The sequence below is a fragment of the Eschrichtius robustus genome, chromosome 5 (assembly GCF_028021215.1).
Source record: "Eschrichtius robustus isolate mEscRob2 chromosome 5, mEscRob2.pri, whole genome shotgun sequence".
NCBI lineage: Eukaryota > Metazoa > Chordata > Mammalia > Artiodactyla > Eschrichtiidae > Eschrichtius > Eschrichtius robustus.
Window position 1 is genome coordinate 69,961,853 of NC_090828.1, and position 25,962 is coordinate 69,987,814.

General features: G+C 35.8%; 1 protein-coding gene across 1 annotated transcript in view; it reads left to right on the forward strand.

Annotated features, from left to right (window-relative positions):
- The window catches only part of KCNH7 (potassium voltage-gated channel subfamily H member 7), a 445,052-nt gene that overhangs the window by 408,581 nt on the left and 10,509 nt on the right, over nt 1–25,962 (forward strand). The window contains exons 10-13 of the mRNA XM_068543961.1: nt 6,835–7,087; nt 10,085–10,290; nt 12,082–12,181; nt 22,094–22,345. Of these exons, the coding sequence (XP_068400062.1) occupies nt 6,835–7,087; nt 10,085–10,290; nt 12,082–12,181; nt 22,094–22,345 (811 nt within the window). The remainder of the gene's footprint in view (nt 1–6,834; nt 7,088–10,084; nt 10,291–12,081; nt 12,182–22,093; nt 22,346–25,962) is intronic.

A 25,962-nucleotide genomic window follows, 5' to 3' on the forward strand; every position in this document is an offset into this window, starting at 1 on the left:
ATTTTGCAAAAGTTATATAATTGCTGATACAACCATCAGTTTCCTTAGAAAGCAATTGAATTGCTGTCTAGCCTTAATCTTTCTGAGGAACAAATTCCCTAACTGGTACAAAAAGAAAATGGCATTTATGCTACATTTTTACTCTTTCTTACTTACTGATAAACCAATAAATAAAATGAGTGGGAAACATTTTGTATTTCACCATACTAGTAGCAACTTTTGAAATCCAATCTGATGAACAGCTATGGCAAGTCACAGTAGTTGAAAGAATCCTGGAGTAAGTTTGGAGTCTTAATTCTTCCACAAATAAAATCCCTTAATGCACTTATACTTCAGCTTTCACATGAAAAATGGGGGAATCACCATTCTATATTCCTTATATAAAGTTGATGCATCAAAAGAAGATTTGATTTTAAAATATTATACACGAGAAATTTTTCTGAAACATAAAACTAGATCCAAGTTCAAAATGGCATATCAAGTGTGAAGTTATACTTAAATCACTCTTTTCATCACCTGGCAGATTGCACCTCCCTTTTCCTTTGTAAGCAAGCTCAGGTCATGTACAATCAATCCACTTGTAAAAAAGTATTTGCAAAAAATATCCATTCATCCACTGTGGTTAAATTCTGTCCACCCCCTCCTTCATTCCCTCTCTCAAGTAATTGGGCAGTTGAGGGGAAGGTCCTGAAATTGCTTCTCAGGACACTGGTCCCTCCTGATACATTTAGAAGCCCTCGTGAGTTCCAAGGTTTTCCCCTGAGGCCGTATTTCAGAAATCCTAATGCATCCTTTTAAGTCAGGTTTTTGCTGATTTAGCACAAGGACTCCAGAGTTGGAGTAGCAAGAATATGTATGCAAAAGTAATAAATCCCCTCTGCCTACACATCATCACCCACACTCCAACTCGTCCTAGGCCCCGACTTAATTGGGGTCAGGTTAAACTTTGAGTGTCCTTCTGAAAGCAAAGGAACATCTCATAGTTATGCTGTTAGCTGGGGATGGGAACTGCAGGAGAGGGGAGGGGAAGATGCAGGAGGGAGGACTGTTTCGTTTTTCAAGGAACCTTTACTTGCACCAGAACTTGTTCAGGACTTATGACATTGTTTTCCATGTCTATGTGCAGTAAGATTTTGCTCTGCTCATATGTTTTTTTCCTAAATGATGTAACCATATGATATATGTTGAAAAGTTGCATGTAGAAAATTAGTTAATTTTCCCAAGGCTTATAAAAGCCCTTTAGTCATGGATTCTACAATACCCTGCTTTGCCAGCAGTCTGGCCAGATACGATGGCCCTATGCAATAAAATAATAAGCCACATGAAAGTAAAATAAGAAAGTAGATGAAAAAGCAATTTGAGCTTCAGACTAGGACTATATATATTTATATGTTTAAAACTACTGAAAGAATCTACCTATCTTGATTAGTGGTTAAATGTGTAATGCCAAGGAAATATGAAAAATATGTGCTTCCTATCACTTAATGTTAAACCATAATCATAGAAATAATCTGGGATCTCAAAATTATGGAATCCATTAAAGAAGAATATTAACTTCTAGAAACAACAAAAAGCAAGGTTCAGTATATTTTAAGTGCTAAAGATTTATCAAGCATAGAGTGCTCACATAGCAAGCAATAATTCTATTAGAATAAGAAATGCTATAAAATATTAAGGTTGTACTCTAGGGGAGAAATTTAAGATTTGGTATATTTCTTGCATAATCTATTTAATAATCATGCTTGAGGTTTAGTGTTTCATAGGGAATGTTAATTTGTGTTTTGATTAATCTTAATTTGTCAAGATTTACATGTATTTAATGACCCAATGAATTTCCCCAGAAAATTTCCTAATGTCAGTTATCACAGTTACCAAAGTTGTTTCTATGATTAATTTGCTATTTAGGGGAACCATTTGCCACACTCAGATCGTTTTTCTCAATGTGCCCTTTTTAGCCTCTCTTTAGGAATGTCCCTCTCTGCAGCTATGCTAAGTGAAACAAACCAGAAACCATTCATTACACCATAGGTCAGCTTTCCAATACTATCTAGATAAGGGGCATCTGTTAGAGAATATATTTTGATTTTTTCAAAAGCAAATACAAGACTTTAAAACACTGTGGAAGGGGGTGTTTTTTTGGTAAAAACTCAATTGTTGACGCTCTTCCAACATAACCTAGAAAGTGTGCATACCACCAAAAGAGAGTGTTTTGTGATCCAGGGTAAGAAACAGCAAACACTGAATCTTGTATCTTGAATTTGAGGAAGGAATAATAGGGTTTGATAGATGTTTTCTATGGCATAGTTATTTCCATTTTTGCTCTCTCTTTGTATAATTTCTTCAGTTTTACTTTGATTTAATACTTCTGTCTTGTTTTGTGGTTGCTGGGTGGTTCTTGTTTGAATGTCCCTAAACTTTGGGCTCTCTAATGCTAAGTTATGGGATTGATTTCTTTTAATAATCACAGAAAGCACTTCATACTCAAAAGAACAAATGTCTCATTTGTCTTACATAATTTGAGAGTTCCACAGAGTTTTGTCTACCTAAATTCAAGTAAAGGGAAGTTAATCTTACATTTATAAAATATTCAAGTGACTTTATATCATAATTAAGATATGGAATTTTTATCAGCCTTGAAAAAATGTTCTGGAACTTTCAGGAACTTTAGAAAAGTGAAATTAGAGCTTTTTACCCACCTTAAATTAACTGTTCCCTTGAGGGTTCCTTTGAACAACCATTAGTATTGTAAATGTGCATTATAAATGTCCAAATTTGGCCTGAAAATGTGGGAAATTCTGATTAACCCTATAATTTTTTTTAATCTGAGCATTTAGAGGCTTGAGGACCAGGGATATTTTCAGAACATGTTTTATTCATTGTTATGCTCTCATGCCTAGCATACTGCTTGGTATAGAGTAGATACTTAATAAATATTTGCTAAAAGAATGAGGACTGCTTTTCCAAGCTGCAGGCCGTGAAACTGATTCTGGGTGATGCACCTTAGTCTTTGAAAACAGGCTAACTCCATAAAACAATGGCTCCAGATGCACAGTGAAAGGTGCTAAGTACCCTCACAGCAGCTCCAGAGCTTGACAAACAAGAAGTTTGTATAGAGGGTAGCAACATGACTATAATAATCATTAAACCAGCTTGTGTCCTGGTTTGTACTTGTGTACTTGGCATAGATAGTCTTTTAGCCAGATCTGCTAGGCCTGGTAAAATGCCACTATCTGAGTGCTGAATGAGGAAGTTCCAAGTTAGGTAATTTAGCAGAGGAACCAAACCTGACAAAAAAAGGATTATCCATTGGAAACAAGAAAGGCAAAACAGCTGGGCCCAATGGAAAGGGGTGCCTTGGATAAATATCTGCTTAAGCTTACCCTTTCTTCCCACTCTTTTCAATGTTCTTCTACCTCTGTTCCAATACAGCCCCCTCTCTTATAACTCCCACTTTAAAATCCTTTTACTTAGGCATAAGCCAGATTCCGATGCTGCTAACTTATTTTAGACGTCCAAACCTCTGGGCTAGGAAGAGATTCAATTATTAAATCTTAACTTCTATTGAGTTTTACCTGAATGATCTATGTAACTGACTTAAGAAAATTAAGAAAGTCAGTTAAGGGCTAACACAGGAGAATTACTTAATCTAGACAAGTCCTTCATGCTAAGATCTGTGTATCTTCCCCCCATGCAAGCAAAGTCCTCTCCATGGAACTCTACGGTACCTCCTACTAGAGGTCATTCTCTCCAGTGATTGCCACTCCTAATAGGTTGAGTGTTAGGGGCTGACAACATATAGTAAAGACACTTGAGAAGAGAATGATGTTGAAAAACTTTCTCAAGTGCTCTTAAGGTTTTGTGGGTGATTCTAAGAATATTGGAATTCCAAGAACATATTTGTACATTGATTTAGTACAATGGTTAGTACAAATTTACTTTGACCACTCTCAAAAAGGATTTAAGACAATTCACAGTGAAAACCTAAGTGAAAGTAACCCAAAATATTTAACACAAGTCAGAAACAGGAAACAAAAGTTAGAGAGATGAAAGGAAAAAGAATTCTTAAACTCTCTTGAGGCAATGGAACACAAAATTTAGTGGTGAATTTCCTACTCACCAAAGAGACCAACGAGAAGAACACATTGGGCATGTATCTAGCAGTTTCTAGCAAACAGAACGTAGCAGTTCTTTAGGAACAATAAATATGTGTGAGAAAAAAAAAAAACAGAAAAAGCTAGAAGTAAACTTTCCACTGAACATCTACAGTGCACAGGATGATTTACATTCATTATGACATTTAATTGTGGGCACAACCCTGTGAGGTAGATATTATTTTTACAGTAAAGGAAACTGAATCTCAAGAAAATTTAATTGCCTTGACAAAAGTCACAGCTAGTAAGGGATGGAACGAGGACTTCAGCTCATGCCTATCTGATTCCATAGCTCATATCACACCCAGAGAAGTGAATAACCCCTACCTCTATCTCATCATCTCATCTGCATCTTCCAATTCAAAGCATGCATACACACACACACATGCACATGTGCACAATTTTTCCTTCTATAACCAGGCTATATTCAGAAAGTATAATTGAGAAACTTCAGGAAAATGACAGAAATAGCAGCTGTAAGCTCAGTATTCTCATTCCAACTACTATAACAGTAGCAATATCTCCATTTATGTGAAACATAAAATGCCTTTATAGATAAACCCTAAGAGAAAAATAGGCATATCTGTTACTTGGGCTAATGTTCTTTACGTTTTTATCTGTATGGGGACATCTGAGAGTTACACTGAGACCACAATGGTGGGCTTCAGGCAGGAAAAATAAATCATATGCAAAGAATCCAGTGAACTGGGGTTTATTCCTACCATAGCACCTCCAAATAAAGTGGCCCCATTTCAGAAGACAGTGTCCAAACCTAGCTTAACTCTAGTCTAGCATCACTTGCCAAAGATTTGAATGTGATTAGTTTAGACAGGTAAAAGGATCAGCAAACTAGAGGGTTGCTTCCATGAGAGGAGCTGGGTTGTTTGTGATCCCAACAAAGTGTGGGAAAAGAGTCTCCAACTCCAAAGGCAGAAATGGGCAAAGACAAGTTACCATTCTGGAGAGGTCTCCAGTCTAAGTAGGCAATCTGACCGGTGTCCAGTCATGGAGGTGAAGCCTGAAGGTTACAGTTAAGGGGAGAGGTTTCAGATGAGTGCCTAGGAACTCAGGCAGAGGAAAGCTTAGTTTTTGGGAGTCTGAGCCAGGTAATACAGGAACTTTAAGATAAAAGTCTGAGTTTCTACGGCTGTGTGGAGCTGGATGAGCAGAGTCCTACAATCAGCACACTATTTATTGGTAACTTATGACAAATTCCAGTATTGCAAAGGCTCTTATTCTCTGGCAAAGAAACACAGATGGATGAAGTGACTTGCACAAGCATCAGCCTGTGGCAAATTCATGACCAGAACTCATATTCTGTGGCTTTTCTTCTAAAACACCCTTGACCCATTTCTGTGGGTGACTCTACAATGAAGGAAATAAGACTGGAAACAGTGGCTGTTGTGTTTCAGGTCTCTCATTGATCCTTTTGTATCTCATCACAATCAGTCTGACCAATTGCATCACACAGTGGTCCTGCAGACGCAGGATCCCTGTGGTTACTTTAATATTTAACATAGTAAAAATTGTAAGTTAACTCAAATATGATCTAATTTGAAGTTCCTCTATGGGCCACATGCATTTGAATTATCTGCACAAATAATTTATTATTACTTTTAGCTATAGTGGACAGCAATACAAAGGTTGACCCCAAAAGGTAGGAAATCCTAAAATTACATTTTTAAGCACTATATAATGCCTTCTCCCTCTACTCCAAAGCATATTTAAATGGATCCATTTTTACTGACAGAGGAAAGTCAACCTGAGAATTAAAATCTCTATATGCCACCCAAAATAGCTAAGACACATACAGAGGAGTTGAGTATCCTTGACCCATTGTATACTGGACACTTTTTTTTTAATAACATAAAATTTTATTCAATTTAAATTGAGTAGCACTTGTCACAAGCTATTGTTTCATCTTTTTTTACAAGTTTTAATTTAGTCACTGAATAGGTTGTCAAAACAGCAGAGCTGTTAGGAGGTTTATGTATGCATCGTAACTTCTGGCACAATTTCCATTTCTGAAAACTGAACTACACTTTTAAAGTACGTTTGCTGTTCTCCTTCCCTTTCTCTATTTTCAGTGCGTATCAAAATATTTAGTACTAATAATGTGCATATGAAACATAAATATTCCAAGTATTGTTAGCTAAGGGCTAACAATATGGTATATGACACTTTCTGGTATATGACACAAATACCATGGCTATTTCAGGATCATTGTTTTTATTAATTATAACTAAGATGTGTACCAGAGATAGTAGTGCAAATTGACTTGAGATTCCTTCTAAAGGTTGTCTTTCTAGTTGTACCACCTTTCATTAGTTTTGTCTTATTAATCGTCACGTTGCATTATATCTGTGCACAGTATGGTGCTGCATAACATAATGCAGGAAATGAGAAGCAGTGTGAAACATTGTAGGCATTACATTTTAATGAGACAGCATTTGTGTTGCGTCTGAATGCCTGCAGTTAATTCAGAGAACAAGTATTTGAGTTAAAATTCTGACATGTTCAGCAAAGCAAGTATTCATTAAGGTAGGCGAGGTAGAAGCATTGTAAGAACTCCTGTGTAACATTTACTACACCTGCGGTTCTGTGAATGCGAAATATACTTTATTTCAGGTGGAGGTAACCCTGTGGGCCGGTAGTATGAAACTCTTTCTTTTTTTTTCTTCAGGTCCTAAAGGGTTTCCCAGAATGTTTACAAGCTGACATTTGTCTACATCTCAACCAGACTTTGCTGCAAAACTGCAAAGCCTTTCGAGGGGCAAGTAAAGGTTGCCTTAGAGCTTTGGCAATGAAGTTCAAGACCACCCATGCACCTCCAGGAGACACCCTGGTTCACTGTGGGGACGTCCTCACTGCACTTTATTTCTTATCCAGAGGCTCCATTGAAATCCTCAAAGATGACATTGTGGTAGCTATTCTGGGTGAGTGTTTTAGAATTGGATAGTCACAAATTCAGTTATTAGCTACTGCAATGCATAGTTTAAAATGATAGAAAAGAGGGCTTTCCTATTTATTTATGAGTACTAAGACTGATGAGTAATTTTAAAGCTTTATTTAAAATTCAGATCAAATTAACCTTGCAGATAATATGTTTTCTTGACTGTCTCACTTTTTCTTTGGTGTGTAAATGCTTCCATCTTGGCAGCTGCTTAAGATTTTGAGGCCAGATATATGAAAGTAGTCAGCATTTTCCTTTTCATGTTAGAGGATCTTGGATTCATGCTGAGACCTTATCACCTTAAATAAAATATATACGTAGTAAGCATACTTGCTAGCATGTGCCAATGCCCTGTCATGAAGTGGGTTTATATGTTGATGAATTTCATCTATTTGCTGTGTACTTTATCTGCTGTATCCCATCAAACAGAATTATATGAGTCCTTACCTAGGTAATATAGGGCGATAAACTTAACACCTAGGGATAAAAGTGGTGAGGAGATGAAAATTAGTAATAAGTTAAACTGGTTTGGGTGCAAAAGAAAGTCCATCTGTCCAATCTGCCTCTTCAAAAATAAATTTAGTCATTGCGAACTTGTAAGATTTCTTTGGAATATAAGAACAATGGGAAAGAACAATGGGAAAGAACAAGGGAGCAGAGAGAAACGAGATCAGTTGCTGTCCTCTCCTATCCCCTAGCCAGTATGTTTAAGCCTCCGTCTCCCCATGAGAATACCCACCCCCAATGGTTGTGAACATGTGCACTTCTTTTTTCCTGCAGATTAAATCTGGTTCTATTTAAATAACAAGTACATAAGTCAGTGATTTCCTTTCACTTGACTCTTGATGTTAACATCCAAAAGGACAAGGATATTGTCTGTTTTCTTCACTGCTATGCAGAACCAAAATGGGCATAGCACAGGACCCAATACATGAATGAAGATGTTTGAGAGATTCCTATTTATTTTGATAATTTTATTATGAGAGCCTTTTGAAAATTTTTTCAAAATTGACCAGATGCACAGTTTGGTTTACGATCCAATAAGCAGGCCAAGAATAAAAACATATTCTAAATCACTTCGCAGCTACACAATAAAGTGGGATTTTCACCAGATTTGGCTTTGACAGTTTGCTCTAGTATGTTGCCAGGGAAGGAGCACACATCATTGCATTCCTGATCTTCAAATCAGCCATCCCTAACTTCCACAGGAAGGTAACAAGCCTTCTTGCTTTATAAAATAATAATTTTAGAGTGTAGTTAAGCTGTACACGGTGACTGGCTTACTCTTTGCTCGTTTACAGTCACATAGCTAATTAAAATACGAAGCTCATGCTGAATTTAGTTCAGAGCTTTTCTCTGATAATATCTATACTGAAGTATCAAAACTATAAAGAATTTCAAGAGAGTCTCCTTTTCTATCTCCATTTCCATGTAAATCTGCGCTTAAAATCCTCAGAAATAGTGATTATTTATTCTATTTTTGAAAAGCTAAGTATTTATTTAAACTACAGTTAATGTATTCTCTCCAATGTTAATTTTTCTTATAAAGATATGGCATCTGATTTCTCCCCATTGTATTCACATTTAGAATAAGAGCATTACAGCATTTTTCTTTTACATGAACTTTATTGTTTAAACGTCTTGGTAGTTTCCATAGTCGGGTATATATGAACTTGTCTACCAAAAACTAAAGTAACAGATCCAGGGAGTTTTTTCTAAATCTGAAAAGAAGCTTCAGGATATATGTAAGAAGGTACATTTTACGCTGCCATTGACTACCTTTAAAAGTTATGTAATCAATAATCCATCAGTAGTTATTACGCATGTATTCCATAGGTACGATTTTTAAGTGTCTTGACATTCAGAGACAGAAAAATCTAAGTGGCTGTGACTTTCAGGGAAAATATTGGGAGAAGATGAAATATATCAAGGGTGCAAAGATTATGACTGGATTCAGAATGCATGGGATTTAGTCATGGCCACCCTCTCCCTCCCTTTACTTCACCCAACTAAGAAGGTGACCTTGACCTAATCCGTTTACACTCTTTAATCTTCTTTCCATATTCATAAAATTTGGATAAGAATTAGTAATTTTTTCATGAGGTTATTTTGGGGATCAAGTGAGATAATACACCTAAGCATTTGACACAGTGCCTGACACCTACTTAGTCCTCAATAAGCGTTTGTTGTTGCTGTCATTATCATGCTCATCATTGAAGGACACCTAGGAAATAGGTGACATGTGGCTAGGCAGAGGGGATGGGGGGGTGCCCATCAGAAGCCAGACAGTGAAACAACCCCAGGTTTGGCAAAAAACAGGAAGGACACACTTTTAGAAGAAAGGCCGTAAAGCCATATAGTAAAAAAGCATGACTGTATTTTTTTTTTTGAGAAAATGTAACTAGATTTATTAAACAATTGGGCAATTTTATTAAGGGCAAATCCAAAAGTGGTTACTAAAGGAAACAGGGTATGTTCAAATTGTACCCCTAGTCCTCTGAGTGTTAAAAGAGTTCCACCAAAACCCCATGTTTGGCATCACCTCCCGAGACCATCCTGAGACAGAAAGTTTTAAAATTTGACTCTCCACAGCCTTTCCCATATTCCTAGATGGACAAAATTAGACCATACCTACTATTGGCAAGACTCTTTTCTAGCAATGTGTGACATAGCAGACTAAAGCCGTGTTTGCTGCATTCCAGATGCTTAGCCAAAGAATCAAAACAAGGAAGTAATGGGGATTATACCAGGACCAGTGCTCTAAGAGGCAAAATTCCAGTCAGTGAACAAACATGACTGGGGCAGCCAGTACGAGGTACTAGAATTTTGCTGCCCAAGTGTCTGTTGGCTGTAGGGTCTTACATATGAAATTTTTGGTTCAGGGATTGGTCAGTGGTCCCCTTCTACTTTCAGAAGCGAAACATTAAGTTCAGATTCCTTTTATTTCCTTTTTTTCCTTTTCTCCTTTTATCTTTTTTAGGAAAAAATGATATATTTGGAGAAATGGTTCATCTTTATGCCAAACCTGGAAAGTCTAATGCAGATGTAAGAGCTCTCACGTACTGTGACTTGCATAAGATCCAGAGAGAAGACTTGCTAGAGGTTTTGGATATGTATCCTGAGTTTTCCGATCACTTTCTCACAAACCTAGAGTTGACTTTCAACCTAAGGCATGAAAGTGCAAAGGTATATGTTGCCTGCTTACTTTTGTACTCTGACATTTTATTTTATTCTTGGATTGCCCAAATACCTCTGAAAGATCAAGCGGAATAGTGTAGAAAAACTTAACCAACTGTGAATATTTGAAAGAAAAAGCTAACTTAATATTGGAATTTCTCAATTATAGAGAAGAAATTCAGTCTAATTTCTTTCAAGTACATTGAATAATTTTAGGTAGTTCAATTAAATTTGACCTTTTAGGAACTCTTGGGTGACATATTTGATTTATAATAGCCTTGGTTTATATGGAGTTTGACAATTATTTGTAATAAATGGGTGATTCTAGGCTATTGAAAATTGCCTAGAAGAGTTTATCTTATAAAGAGGTTAAAATATTCTCTCAGCTTTTACTTACACCATAAACTGTTTACTGATATCTTTTCAATAATTATGAAGAAGTTAAACTCTTAAAGTTTAGGTCCATATTTAACACAATTTCTAAATTGCAGAAGTATAAATTAATCAGGCTTATACCTGAGTAAAAATTAATGCTACAGAACGAAGAACATATACTCTACTAGAAATAATATTTTAAATAATTCTACATATGATTTAACCTAGGATGAATTTTGAGAGTGTAGCCCTTATATCCCTCACCCTCTTCCACTATGAAAATGTGTCCTTATGACCTACGAATATTCTAAGAATATAGATTTTATCTTGCAGCCCACAATTTATTACTAGGTTATTTCTCCATCGCCTTCCCCTCAAACCTCATAACCCCAACTCCAATTCTAAGTACTTTTTTTGACAGAAACCAAATGTTTTGACACTTGCCAGTGTATTTTAATGCTAACAAATAAAAGATCCTCAAGTCCATAGTTAGGTAAAACGTGGTATATTTAATTCTCCCTGGAGTTATAGTAATTCCCAGGGTACTGTGAGAGACAGAGATTTTAAGGTCACAAGAGTACCATTTGATAACCTGAAGCACCAGCTCAGGTAGTTACTTCTTTTCAAAAAGCTGAAAAGTTGAAAAATAATTAGGGGGTAAGAGGTTCAAGTTACCAAGAGTATATTCTTTTTATAATGATTTTAATTCAGATTTCTATCAAATTGCAGTCTGAGGTCACCAACCTCATTCTTACTCTGCTTTGAAAAACAACAAGCACCTACCTCAGATAACTTATTTACATAAAAAGTTTAGGCAGCAACCAAATAAATAAAACAGAAGCTTCCATTTCTTCATTTATTTGGAAACTTCCAGTTTTGTTTAAACGAGAGGGAGGAAGGAGGAATGGGGAACAAAATAATCAAGGGTTCAGAACATAGTGTTTATTGAATTCGACCTTATATTTATTCTTGTGAAATTTAACCTTGCCATCATTACCATGTAATTTAAACATCATAGCTAATTATAATTAGTTTACACTTTTTTCTCTGCAGTAATGCAGATTCTGCAAATTTTTAAATTATTATTATTTTTATTTTAACTTTACCAAGTTACATAAAATATATTCCACATGAAGGAATATGTTGTATCTAAATGTTGACAACATCATCCCCAAACACTTCTGGTAAATAACTTCTACAACTCTGATTTCCCCATTAGGTGGAGAAACTACTAGGATTATTCTAGCAGACTATTTTATAATTTAGAGAAAACCATTAAGCAAAGTATTGTAGCTATTTGCCTGCAATCTAATAATTAAGTCTCAAAGTGGTTGAAATAATATGAAATAGTAAAGAGTTTACTGATGATACATTGTGTTCAAATTGAATAATCTTCCATTTTGTCTTCACGTTCCATTAACAAAGGCTGATCTCTTATTACAATCCCAGTGCATGAATGATTCTGAAGGAGACAACTGTAAACTACGAAGAAGGAGATTGTCATTTGATAGTGAAGGAGAGAAAGGTAATTCATTCTTTTCTAAAATTTAAATGCAGAACATGTGGTTATCAGTTCTTCTTACTTAAATGCTCATTATACTTCTGATTTCAAGGGTAAACTTTATTCAGATTTTAAGAAGGCAAATCCTTTGCTGTTTTCAGTAGCTAATGATATGGTTTCTGATTGATAGCTCTCAACAGTGTTCCTCAAGACCTGATCCTAGGCCCTCTTCTTATCTTATTCTATGTCATACTCTTTCCCTGAGTAATCTCATTTATATCCATAGTTTAATTATATTTTCACATAGGAGATGTGCATATCTATATCTTAATCCCAGACCATCTGAGCTTCAGTCTCATATATCCAAATGCCTATTAAGCCATCTACCTGAAATCGCAAGGGCAGCTCAAACTCAACATTTCTTAAATTGAAATCATGATGTCCCGCTGGAAACCTATCTCTCCATCAGTTGCCGTGTCTCTAAATGTCATCACCATTCAATAAACTGCACAAAATAGATCTATCTAGGAACCAACCATCTCTCAACCTCTTCATCAACCCTGGTAACAAGTCTTGTTAGTGGCACCTGCAACACATCCATTTATTCTTCAAACTAGGTCTCTATTGGTTCACTCTTCTCCATCTTCAGAGCCACAACTCTGGGCCAAGCTACCATAATACTGAAACACATTTCAACTCACCTTCCCAACTTGCCCTCTGTCATCTATTCTCCACACTGGACCACTGGTGATTTTTTCTTTCTAAATGCAGGTATGTTTATGTCACATATTTAAAGTGCTCTAAAGACTTCCCATTCCCTAAATTCTTCATAGGGTAGGTTTATGCCTACATCTTCAGTCTTATCTCATACCATCCTTTCCTTCACTACCCTAACCTGGCCTTCCCCCTCAGCTCCTCTCTTTTGCAGCATTTATTCCAGTTTTACTTCCATATGATTTGCATCATCATTTAATCAGTGATATCTGCCTATAGATCATAAGCCCCATAGGAAATATTTAGTCACCTGAAGCTTCAGTGCTTGCCTCATAGCAGATGTTCAACAAATATTTGTTGAAAGAATGACTGAGTTAATGAACTAGCATTTGAGCCTTTTCCATGTGATTCTTTTCCTCCTTTTGCCTTCTTAATCCAAGTTCTTTTCTTGGCCCTCTTCCTTCTGGATTCTCTCCCAAGGGGAGAGCATCTACTAGCTTTGACTTGCCCTAAATTTCAAGTGAACTCAGCTACCCTCTCTTTCACGTACATCATTTTTGTGTTTTTGCTTATATCCTTTCCTTAATTGGAATTTACTTCCCTATCCTCAAACACACACACACACTCACACACAACTATACCACACCACTTTTTCATCCATTAAATTACATTTTTTGTCAAGGTTAATCTTCAGTGATATTCAGTGTGAACTCTTTCTTGATTTCCTCAAAAATATACGTTTTCTTTCTTTCATGAATTCCTAAGCCACTTCCCTGTTGTTATACGGACGGTCCTTGACTTACGATGAAACAATTTGTGATTTTTTCACTTTACAATAGTGCGAAAACAATACACATTTGGAATAAACCATACTTCAGATTTTGAATTTTGATCTTTTCCCAGCTAGCGATATGCTGTGATGCTCCCTCGTGATGCTGGGCAGCGCCAGCTCCCAGTCAGCCACGTGATCAAGAGGGAAACAGCCAATACGCTTACAACCATTTTGTTTTTCACTTTTAGTGCAGTATTCAATAAATTGCATGAGATATTCAACAGTTTATTGTAGAATAGGCTTTTGTTAGGTGATTTTGCCCAACCATAGACGAATGTTAAGTGTTCTGAGCATGTTTAAGGTAGATTAGGTTAAGCTATGATGTTCAGTATGTTAGATGTATTAAATGCATTTTCAACTTATGATATTTTCAACCTACAATGGGTTTATTGGGCTGTAACCCCACTGTAAATCAAGGAAGATCTTTATTTTCAAAATCTGCCCTGTATAGTGGCTACTGGTATATTTGTCCTTTTTCTCTATCAAACTGCAGATTCTTTTCGCAAAGCATGGTTGATAAATATCTGTTGAATTGGGCTAACTGTTGAATCCTCTGGCTGATTGCAGAACAATAAACCATTCACAGATAGGTGATAATTTATTACTGCAATGCCCTTCATTATTCTCCTGGTGACTTTTTCTAAAATCAGAACCATAACAGCCAAGCTGTTCTTCTGTCGACTTGATCTAAATCCCTTAACCTGAAGTTAATCTCATATTTTGATCTCACTAGAAATGAAGAACAGCTTGACAATATTGTCTATATAATAATGTCCCCCATACAGTTGAAGATCTATTAAAGCTCCTTTCAATCTTGTTTAGTTTCTTCATTCTCAAGCTAAATAACTTAACGTTTTTATCTCCTGACAAGACCCTGAGAGCGTGTCACAATTTATATTGTGCTCATGCATGTAGACATTTCTATTGATTCTGAAAACTTTTCCTTTAATCACAGGTTTAGTCTATAAGACCCATTTTATATAAAGTGTTGATGGTAAGGGATTTGCCTGCCTGTAGCTCTTTGAAGTTTCCTGGTGTGTCAGTGAGTAAGCATTTTTTGGTCAACATGAAAACACAGTTAACTCCAGTTATCCAGAGCCTGAGAGCCTATTCCAGTCTTCAGGACTCCATGCTGATAGGCTGATAGGTGCAATAGGCAAGTTTAAAATTTGCTGAAAGCAATTTAATCCCAATCACCCCAATCTAAAGATCTGAAAGGGCCTCTCATTCTATATTTCTTGATATAGAATCAATATCTGGGAGGAAAATGCATATAAGTAAGTATAAAGAGCAGAGAGCTTTCAGAAGATAATTGATACTAAATGATATGGAGGGTACATAAACTAAAAGCTGCCCATGAAATGTATTGATTACTTTAGAGTTGGTTTACTGCTCATTTGAAACAATACCTTGAGGGCAGATATCCAAGAGTGCTGATGACTGTGAATTAATCAGCAGAGACATCAAGAACCAGAGGGAAGAACACGTGGTTAGCCATTGGAGACAGACAGAGGTTGAGTCTTACAATTAACCACTCACGAACTACTCAACACAACACTGGAACTCTTCAGGCTTCAGCTCTCACCTGCACAGCGCCCCCCATCATGCCTGCCACGTGGTGCTAAGGAACTTACATTCAAAAAGAGATATTAAAAATGAAAAGATATATATAGAACCTCTGCAAGTTGACCTGGACTAAATGGAAGCTTAACATATCAGATCACTTCTCTCCTAAAATGCATTTGTAGATGAAAGTGGTTTGTCCTCATAGGCTGCACATTTCTTTTAAGAATATAAACTCAGTTCCTGACAAGAAAGAGTTGTCAGTTCAGGTCCAAATTTAAGGACACCTTGTATATTTTTGAAGATATATTCAAGAAGTTCTCTTTCCTTCCTAAAATCCTGGCATGGAGGTACCCAGGACCTCCCCAAACTGACTATGGTCATTGTAGGGGGAGATATTATAGTTCCTGAGAGGGAAGTAAAATGTTATTTTTACAGAAAGTGAAGAATAAAAATGTATCTTCAATGACTTCCTTAGTGATCACAAGCATTGGCAAAATAGTTGGACAGAACAGAAATAAATGTGGTATAACCATTTGGAACATGTTGAAAAATAGTCTCTAACTGGTCTTCAGAGTTGGATTGTACTTACTTCAGAGTGTGCCAGTGTGGCTTATTGGGTTATGGGAATACTTCTTTTAAAATTTTGTGTTGTGGAACTAAGATCCCACAAGCTGTGCAGCACAGCCAAAATAAAATAAAATAAAATAAAATTTTATGTTGTGTATATTTTATAATATACATAAATTTTAGTACAATAGCATGTATAATGGCACATGAGATACACACACACAAGCATATATATATTTTTTACTGATAGCACTTTTGTGACCAAATATTTGGAATATTCTGCTCAACTTTTTCTATGAACGGAAAATGCAATATCAAAGTAGTTACTAATGGCTGATTTAGGGAGCCAGTGACCTTTTGAGAGAGAATAATTCAATGAGAACAGCAATTAACAGGCCTCCCCAGAAAACAGAAAAAAATTTAAATGTGCTAAAGATATGACTGTACCAACCAAAGGGATGGAAATAAAGGTGAAAAAAATGTTCAGCGTCTTCTTTACTTTGGATTTAGATAGTGCCACACATGTCATAAAAAACAGGGACCCATTTTAAGAGATATACACACCCTAAGAGCAATTTTCTCATTTCCCTACCCATGTAATTTTTTTTTTTAACATCTTTATTGGAGTATAATTACTTTACAATGGTGTGTTAGTTTCTGCTCTATAACAAAGTGAATCAGTTATACATATAAATATGTTCCCATATCTCTTCCCTCTTGTGTCTCCCTCCCTCCCACCCTCCCTATCCCACCCCTCTAGGTGGTCACAAAGCACCGAGCTGATCTCCCTGTGCTATGCGGCTGCTTCCCACTAGCTATTTTACATTTGATAGTGTATATATGTCCATGCCACTCTCTCACCCTGTCACATCTTACCCCTCCCCCTCCCCATATCCTCAAGTCCATTCTCTAGTAGGTCTGTGTCTTTATTCCCGTCTTGCCACTAGGTTCTTCATGACCTTTTTTTTTTTTTTTTCCTTAGATTCCATATATATGTGTTAGCATACTGTATTTGTTTTTCTCCTTCTGACTTACTTCACTCTTATGACAGACTCCAGGTCCATCCACCTCATTACAAATACCTCCATTTCATTTCTTTTTATGGCTGAGTAATATTCCATTGTATATATGTGCCACATCTTCTTTATCCATTCATCCGATGATGGACACTTAGGTTGCTTCCATGTCCTGGCTATTGTAAATAGAGCTGCAATGAACATTTTGGTACATGACTCTTTTTGAATTATGGTTTTCTCAGGGTATATGCCCAGTAGTGGGATTGCTGGGTCGTATGGTAGTTCTATTTTTAGTTTTTTAAGGAGCCTCCATACTGTTCTCCATAGTGGCTGTATCAATTTACATTCCCACCAACAGTGCAAGAGGGTTCCCTTTTCTCCACACCCTCTCCAGCATTTATTGTTTCTAGATTTTTTGATGATGGCCATTCTGACCGGTGTGAGATGATATCTCATTGTAGTTTTGATTTGCATTTCTCTAATGATTAATGATGTTGAGCATTCTTTCATGTGTCTGTTGGCCATCTGTATATCTTCTTTGGAGAAATGTCTATTTAGGTCTTCTGCCCATTTTTGGATTGGGTTGTTTGTTTTTTTGTTATTGAGCTGCATGTGCTGCTTGTAAATCTTGGAGATTAATCCTTTGTCAGTTGCTTCATTTGCAAATATTTTCTCCCATTCTGAGGGTTGTCTTTTGGTCTTGTTTATGGTTTCCTTTGCTGTGCAAAAGCTTTTAAGTTTCATTAGGTCCCATTTGTTTATTTGTGTTTTTATTTCCATTTCTCTAGGAGTTGGGTCAAAAAGGATCTTGCTGTGATTTATGTCATAGAGTGTTCTGTCTATGTTTTCCTCTAAGAGTTTGATAGTGTCTGGCCTTACATTTAGGTCTTTAATCCATTTTGAGTTTATTTTTGTGTATGGTGTTAGGGAGTGTTCTAATTTCATACTTTTACATGTACCTGCCCAGTTTTCCCAGCACCACTTATTGAAGAGGCTGTCTTTTCTCCACTGTATATGCTTACCTCCTTTATCAAAGATAAGGTGACCATATGTGCGTGGGTTTATCTCTGGGCTTGCTCTCCTGTTCCATTGATCTATTTTTCTGTTTTTGTGCCAGTACCAAACTGTCTTGATTACAGTAGCTTTGTAATATAGTCTGAAGTCAGGGAGCCTGATTCCTCCAGCTCCATTTTTCGTTCTCAAGATTGCTTTGGCTATTCGGGGTCTTTTGTGTTTCCATACAAATTGTGAAATTTTTTGTTCTAGTTCTGTGAAAAATGCCAGTGGTAGTTTGACAGGGATTGCATTGAATCTGTAGATTGCTTTGGGTAGTAGAGTCATTTTCACAATGTTGATTCTTCCAATCCAAGAACACACCCATGTAATTTTTATTGAAATGGGCACTTCTATATATATCAACTGGTAAAATCTAGTGTTCCAGAAAATGAGTGGAAAGAGGTCTTGAACTCATCATACCTGCGTTTCAAAGCAATAAACCTTATCTCCTTGTAATGTTTGTGTAGTGATTTCACATTGCCATCCAAAAGTCAGTAAAGTTTTGAAAGTGCTTCTCCAAAATATATAACTTCTGTGAAAGTTATTGAAGTAAGGAGTAAATATATACACTGTTAAACTTGTTTTTACAGAATACGGGTGGGTCAAATTCTAATTTTATTAAGTTTTTAAATATATTGCTATTATACTTTAGCATCTCTTTGGAATATCTTCTCCAATAATAAATAATGATTAGCTTTTGTTATCCATTTCAGTAATATATAAATGTATCTTTCTTTATTTTAATTTTTAAGATAAATTCTTTATCTTTATTTGTATAGAAAAATGACTCTAATCCACTTTCAACTTTCTTTGATGCTAGAGCAGAACTAAAGTACTTGAGATCAAATGAAGAAATTTATTTTGGACTCCAATTTTCCAATGAAATAAATGTTTTTTAATGCATTCGGCTGGAAAATGCTCAAGTTATCTCAAAACCATTACCAGTAGGAAATCTTAAACGCAAATGCTGAGAGAGTACATTAAACGCCTCTCTTTTACCAAAACTTGGGTCCACCTGTTGGGTCTGACAAATAAAAATGATAAATCACCTGAGAGAAAGACTCCATAAATGATGGAGAGAGCACAAGCATTTGTTCCCAGATTGTTTGAAATGTAAGAATTTTATATAATCATTCTTAAGATGGATGGGTCAACCACTCCATCAGGACATTCATTCTGTGCTCTTCAATCCATCCTGAACACAGAGAGACACCTACAAGACAATTCACAACTGCTTTAGAATTGCATCCTGTGAGAAAAGGAGAGGAGGTGAAGTGTCAGCCTACAGAAACAAGGGAGTTTTAAAAAAGTTTTCAGTCATCTAAATCAGAAAAATTCGAGGCTTAATTAAATAGGCAGGTTTTTTTTCTTTGTAAAACGATGGTAACAGGAATGATTATACAGTCTCATTTCTAGCAAAAGGGAAAATGTGAAAACTACTCAGATTACTATTCGGAATACTATTTCTACATAGCATTTAAGAAAACAACATTAAGAAATCATAATAATAAAACAGCATTAAGAATAACATTAAGGAAAATAGTACCTAATGCTATTTAATGTCTATTAAATAATCCAGTTTAACTAGAAATGGAACAAGCCATCAAAATCTAGAGGTACCTGGAGGCCAATTATAATGCATTTCAGCCCAATATCATGTATTCCATTAGCCAACCTCCAGCCTAAGCCTGAGCCGTTTCCATTTTTAATCCACAAATAGATTGTCATTTCAGCTGTCATTTTAAATGGTCAGATTTGAAGCTTTGATTTATCTAGTATGGAATAGAAAAATGTTGCAGTTGGGCTGCATCAGAGAAACTGTTCACGTGGCCTGAGTTCCAAAACGCAGCTGGCTGATGATCCAGTGGCAATGAACACAGAAATAAATGTGGAGTAATTTCCCCTACGTATTAGAAAAAATTGAAGGATATCAAATGTTTTCTTCTTCTTTCATGATCCTGCTTTTACCTGAAATTCTTGCTAAAGGATTTAGATACCATGTGTACGAAATAATTTGCTCCGTTTCACTAGAGAACTAAATAATAATCCCTCATTCACCACATTTTGTGAACACGTCCCGAGTTGAAATCAGCCAGTTATAATTCAGTTTAGCAATATATGTTGACTGATGAATTTGTGCCTAAGCATCCAAAATCAAGCCATAATTTAGTAAACTAAGACCAAGGCCCATGTGGTAGGTGGGACAGAACATTTTACTATGTATGAGGATTTACAAATCTACAGAGAACTCGCAAGGTCTTTTAAGCCAAAAAGGAGAAGTGATTTAATAATTTGTGATGTACATTCATTACAAATATCCATGTTAGCATTATCCTTACTTAGATCAGAGACATATGAATTAGATGTTAATTCAGTTTACATTTGATTCCGCTGGAAAAGATTCCACGAAAGTGTTTAAAAGAAAAGCATTTTGGGGAAGATGAGAAGCCTTTGTTGATTCAAATCCCATTGGTGCCCAAACTGCACAAACGTTTACTTAGGAGCAACAAACTGATGCAATTCACAAAGCAGGTATGAGTATAATTTAGAGAAGTGAAGTGTTTAAGTTTTTTAACATTTACTAGCATAAAATTGGAAACTATTATTTTTTGAGGAATGAAATGATATGGTTATAAAGTGGGGAAATGTTGATCAAATTTTCAGGAGGGGAGAAGTTAAAATCAAAGGAAACAGAGGAAGAGATGACAAGAATGAAGGAAGACTGTGTCCGTGACACTGGAGAGAAAGGGCTTGTGTAAGAAGAGTTGATCTGGATATTTACAGGCAACTAGATTAGTGGTAGAGTAGAGAAATATAAGTGATACTGAGTAATCAATGATGTCAACAATGCTTGAGACTGGAAAGGTCTGTGGTCTTCTCAGTAATGATGAAATCACTGAGCAAGTGGGGAATCTTAAAGAAAATAAATTAAGCAATCTGCTTGCACTACATTGAACTTTAATTGGCAAGGTGTAAACTGCACTACATTGAACTTTAATTGGCAAGGTGTAAACTAACTCCTTAATAACAATTTCACATGAAGCTGGTTTTTAAACTCTATCCATTTTTACCTTGGGCTGCTTTCTAGCTTCTCATATTTTAAATTATGGTTTTTTTTAAATAAAAGAAAAAGATCTCTGTTTAATTTCTGTGCCATATGGGAATTTTAAAAAACAGTTGGAAGTTTCTCTGGAGTGGCCTTAAATCAGTTCATTTGGCCTTCTATAAATAACAAAGTAAGCACAACCAGGCAGAGAATAGATGGAGACACTGTCTTAAACATTTCTCTAGAAAATGATATACCTTCTGGAGTATGTGGGTTAGTTATTAGCGGTAACCAGATGGAGAATTATACTGTCTCCCCAGGACACTAATGGAAACAAGTTCTGCGATTTATCTTTTGGAGTTTTTGCTGCTGAAATATGTTCTAACACAACCTTCAGGGCTGAAATTATCCTGACATTTCAGTATAAAGCAGCCAATGTGCACTACTGGCTTTAATGTAATTAGGTAAACCTACCTTAATTACTGTGTTTAAGCTTTATATTCTTTGCAATATCCTGCACAACCAAACTGCCTGGAATGTCAAGGCCATTACATGCATTGATCTAGGGTTGAAATTCAGCCTGCCAGCCTTTACCACAAGGAGGCTTCCGGTTTTGACCTTCACAATGTGGAATGACCACCACAGATGAGAGGGCATGAAGGTTAAAAATCAACAAACAGTAAGCTGCATAGCAGTGACATTTTAGAATTGGGACACATTTTTCTTCACTTTTTCATTTCCTTCAAGAAAGAGTACACCATATTTTAAGAATACAAATGACTGTTGAGCATGTATAAATAAGGTTTAAGTTATCCTAAAGTTTTTTTTCAGAGATATAAATGCTATTACTACCACAGATATTCTTTTAATTTTCGAACGAATAGCGTATCTCATTAAGATAATCTAATGTCCTATGAATTAAGAAAAAAAAAAGTCTTCTTAAATAGTTACATTCTCAGTAGGAAAAAGAGAAAGAACAACTTTTCTGGCAGTTTAGAAAAAATGTATGTTAAAGTTATCCCCCAAAAAATCACTCTGACAAAGGTAGTTTATGTAGCGCTAGATAGTGCAGTAGGCATAGAGTCTCACATTTGATTCTCTTCTATAAAATAACTTTTCTTTGATAGATTTTGGCAAAGGAAGCACCACAAATGATCCAGAAGACTCTGTAGATACCATAAGACATTATCAGAGGTCCAAGAAACACTTTGAAGAGAAAAAAAGCAGATCTTCATCTTTCATCTCCTCCATTGACGATGAACAAAAGCCTCTCTTCTCAGGAATTGTAGATTCTCCTCCAGGAATAGGGAAAGTAACTGGACTTGATCTTGAAGAAACAGTGCCCACCTCAGGAAGGATTCCCATAGATAAAAGAAGTCACTCTTGCAAAGGTAATCAAGTTTCTCCGGAATCTCGTTGTCTCTCCTCAGGACTAGTCACAAAACGGTGACTTTGCACAAATGAAGAACCATACCGCACATTAATCTAATCTGCAATTTTGTGATATATTTGCAAAGATCAAATCTTAGATCATCTACAAAGTGTTTGCAGGGTTCTGGAATAGTGGTCATTATTCCCAATTATAGCATAGGAGGGTCTGTGTGGCCAGGAAGACTTAACATAATGCCACATAGAACACTGTAGGAATGTCTACTGTAGTGACTCCGTGGGGAGAGGGGATCGATGAGTATTTGAAGAGAGCAAACCCATTGATTCTTATATGTATCTTCTGTATCCATTCCTCACCCCCAACCCTGTTTTTTTATAGCATGAAAGGCCAATGCAATAAAAATGCAATAAATACCAAAAAGAATTTCAGTTTACTGGGAATTATGAGAAAATGGGGAGAAATGCTCCCAAATAAAGTATGCTTTTGATCCAACTCATTTGAACACATTTGTTTAAAAGGGATACCAAATATATGGGTTTTGTTGTAGAAAATATGCATGAACTGGGTAATTGTGCTTAATCAATATATCCAGATTAGATGCTAAAGGGTGGAAAACTCAGGAAAACTTGAGGACTGTCACATGAAAGAACAATTAACTTCTCATCAGGAGCTAGATATACAGATCTTGTTAAATCTTGCTAAGTGGGTGCAAGAACAGGTACGGGCAGGCTGCTCGGGTTCCAAGTTCAACTCTGTGACTTACTCCCTTTATGTCTTTCAGTAAGTGATTTGACAGACCCCACTAAGACTCAGTTTGCACATCTTCAGAACAGGAATGATATCTTCTAACCAACTAGTCTGTTGTGATTACTAAACAAGAGAACATGCATAAATTACTTTCTCTGAAATAAAATCCCCAACTCTGCTTAGTATTTTCTCACAGGTTTTCTTTTCTAACACTTTAATCATTGAATATAGTCCTAGATATATAAAAATGTAGAGATGAAGAAGGTGTAGCAAAAAAATCAGAAGAATATAACAGAAATGAAGGAAAAATAGGATGTTCTTGACCTGGCAGGATACAAAATTATGACACAGAGTAAGTAAATATTACCTATCATTGTCACCATTTTTCAAAGTGACTATATCTGACAACAAAAGTTTTATTGAATCTAGGATGTTTAGGCTTTACATTTTTCCAGAATTACTTTCCCTATTTTATCAAATCAGCTTTTGCAATGACCCCAAGTTGAAGTAAGCTAAGAATATATGCAGATGTTCTCTGGACTATCTAAAATCTTGATGAAGTGGATGAAAATAGTACCTCGTTTATCACAGTGGAAGAATGGAATATTAGATGTGATTACCAAATGTCCCGTTTTAGTTATTTATGAAAATGGATTCTGGGAAGTACTAAAAATTGGAACAGGTTGTATCATGGAAGGTAGAAGTTCTGAAGAACTTGCTGAACCATCCTACTATTTCCAAGAGTCAGCATAATGTGGGCCTGACTTCTTTCAAAATACTTTTTGTTGTTTTCCTCTTGCGTCTTAAAGTCTCAAGTGACAAGTCGTTAATGATATATTTTGGAGATTTGATTTGACTTTATAATGACTCTCGCTGACAGCGAATTCTCATGCCCTTCATCTTATATTTTGCTTTGCCACTTCTTCCAATTATTTATAATTAGCTATTCTACATGCACAATAGAAGGTAGTATACTAACAAATCATTTTAATATCTACAAATTTTAATTTTCAAAAATTTACAATGCGATCCCTATTCAAATAAATAATTACCTTTAAAATTCATAGTTAAATATTCATGTCAATTGAATCAGCATGATTGATGTTGTTATAGAGTCTATCAGTGTGACACATGGTTAACCTGGATAGTCAATATGATCAACCAATGGAGAATTCTAAAACTTTATTCACTGCAAATTTCATTCCCTAGTGATTTTCTAAGAAGGTGAGATACTGTGCAATGTTAAAGGGTTTGAATAAGATGTAGGGTGTAGCTGTAACTGCTGCAGCTTGAGCTCCTAAATCCCCACAAATTTTAGTTTTATCATCAGTGGAAATGCCACTTACATTTCTAGCATTCGTCATGCTGAATCCAACAGAGGAGCACCTTTAGACAAAACTGAAAAGAAAAAATCGAACTAAATGGACTCTGATCCTACTTAGATTAGGTCAAGAGTCCACTGTAGGAAAATTGTGTACCCAGAGCAAAGTGAAAGTTTACTTTCCGTTCATCCATTTCTAGAAATGTGTCTTGCAACTATAGCAACATTTTCCAAGGCAACCAAGTGCAGATTTTTTCTGAGCTATATTTAGAAAGTATCTACAAGGATGTTCATTTTGATTAAGACTGCTAAGCAGGATTTCCCCTTTGAACTCCTTTTTTCTTTCATATTGCTGTTAAAATAAGCTAATCACACATTACTGATTTTAATAAAAGAGTAAATTATAATCAAGGAAGACTTTACCCAGTAGTTTACAGTTATTCTTTTTTGTTAAGAGAAGATTATCAGGTTTTTTTCTTGAGCACTGAAGAAGAAATAGAATCCTACATAATTTATTGCATGTGATTCACCACTGTTATTTAAAAATCAGTTTATTATATATGATTTGAGAATGAGAGCTATTAGGCATAAGTGGAAATTCTCTAAGCTTTCTCAGCACAAAACTTCTGAGCGTAATATGTAACTTCCATCCTATCAGTTTTTCCTGTTTTTGTTTTATTGTCTAGCAAGAGGCTAGACAGGGAGAAACATGGGCATCATCCGACCATTAATATGTGTGTTCTGAATATTTGTTTGCCATTAATTCTCCAAAATTGAAAACCTAGTGTACCAAGACATCTTATTATTGTTTTGCCTTTTAAATAGTCACATGTCTGTGAATAATAAATCATACTTTTCAGTGAAAATCTGCTGAGGTATTACTGCACTTAAAAGTTCAGCATTATCATTTTTTGATGTTCATTTTCATTTGTTGTGTTTGATTAAGTATCAAGGCAAATTATATATTGTCACTTTAAAAAGAACAAAACACCAGGCTTCCATAGTCTAAGGAAGCCTTAATCACAAAGAACCATTCTGGAATTCACAGCAAGCTCTCTGAGGTCTGTTAGCCATTTCAATAGTACAGGGAACCCTGACCTTATATTTTTCTAATACTGTCTTTGGATATGCTAATCCCTTTGTTAGCGCTTCACCCATTTGAAGCCGAAATTGTAGGCACCTCAGTAGATATTTCTGTGTATTCAGTGATAAAAGTATAGTGGTAGAAAAACCATGAAGAAAAGATACAGAAATTGTGTCTGCTACCGGAGGATAGGAGGTGCTTTTGAGCTATCTGACTGTACTTTTGAAGAAACTGTAGGAAAGGGACTTCAAAAAGTCCTACAAATCCTGTTCCTTGTTTCTAGAATCGTAGCTAATCCTCCCCAAATCAGTTACTTTCTATCCCATTTTTAAAATAGCCAAGGATATAAATTCCTTAACTTTACATAACTTTTGTCAGTGTTTAATCATAACTGCTTGTCCAAAGGGGGAAAAAAAAAGGCTTTCTATCAAAGCAAAATCACTTTTTGTTATTCAAGTCTATTTCC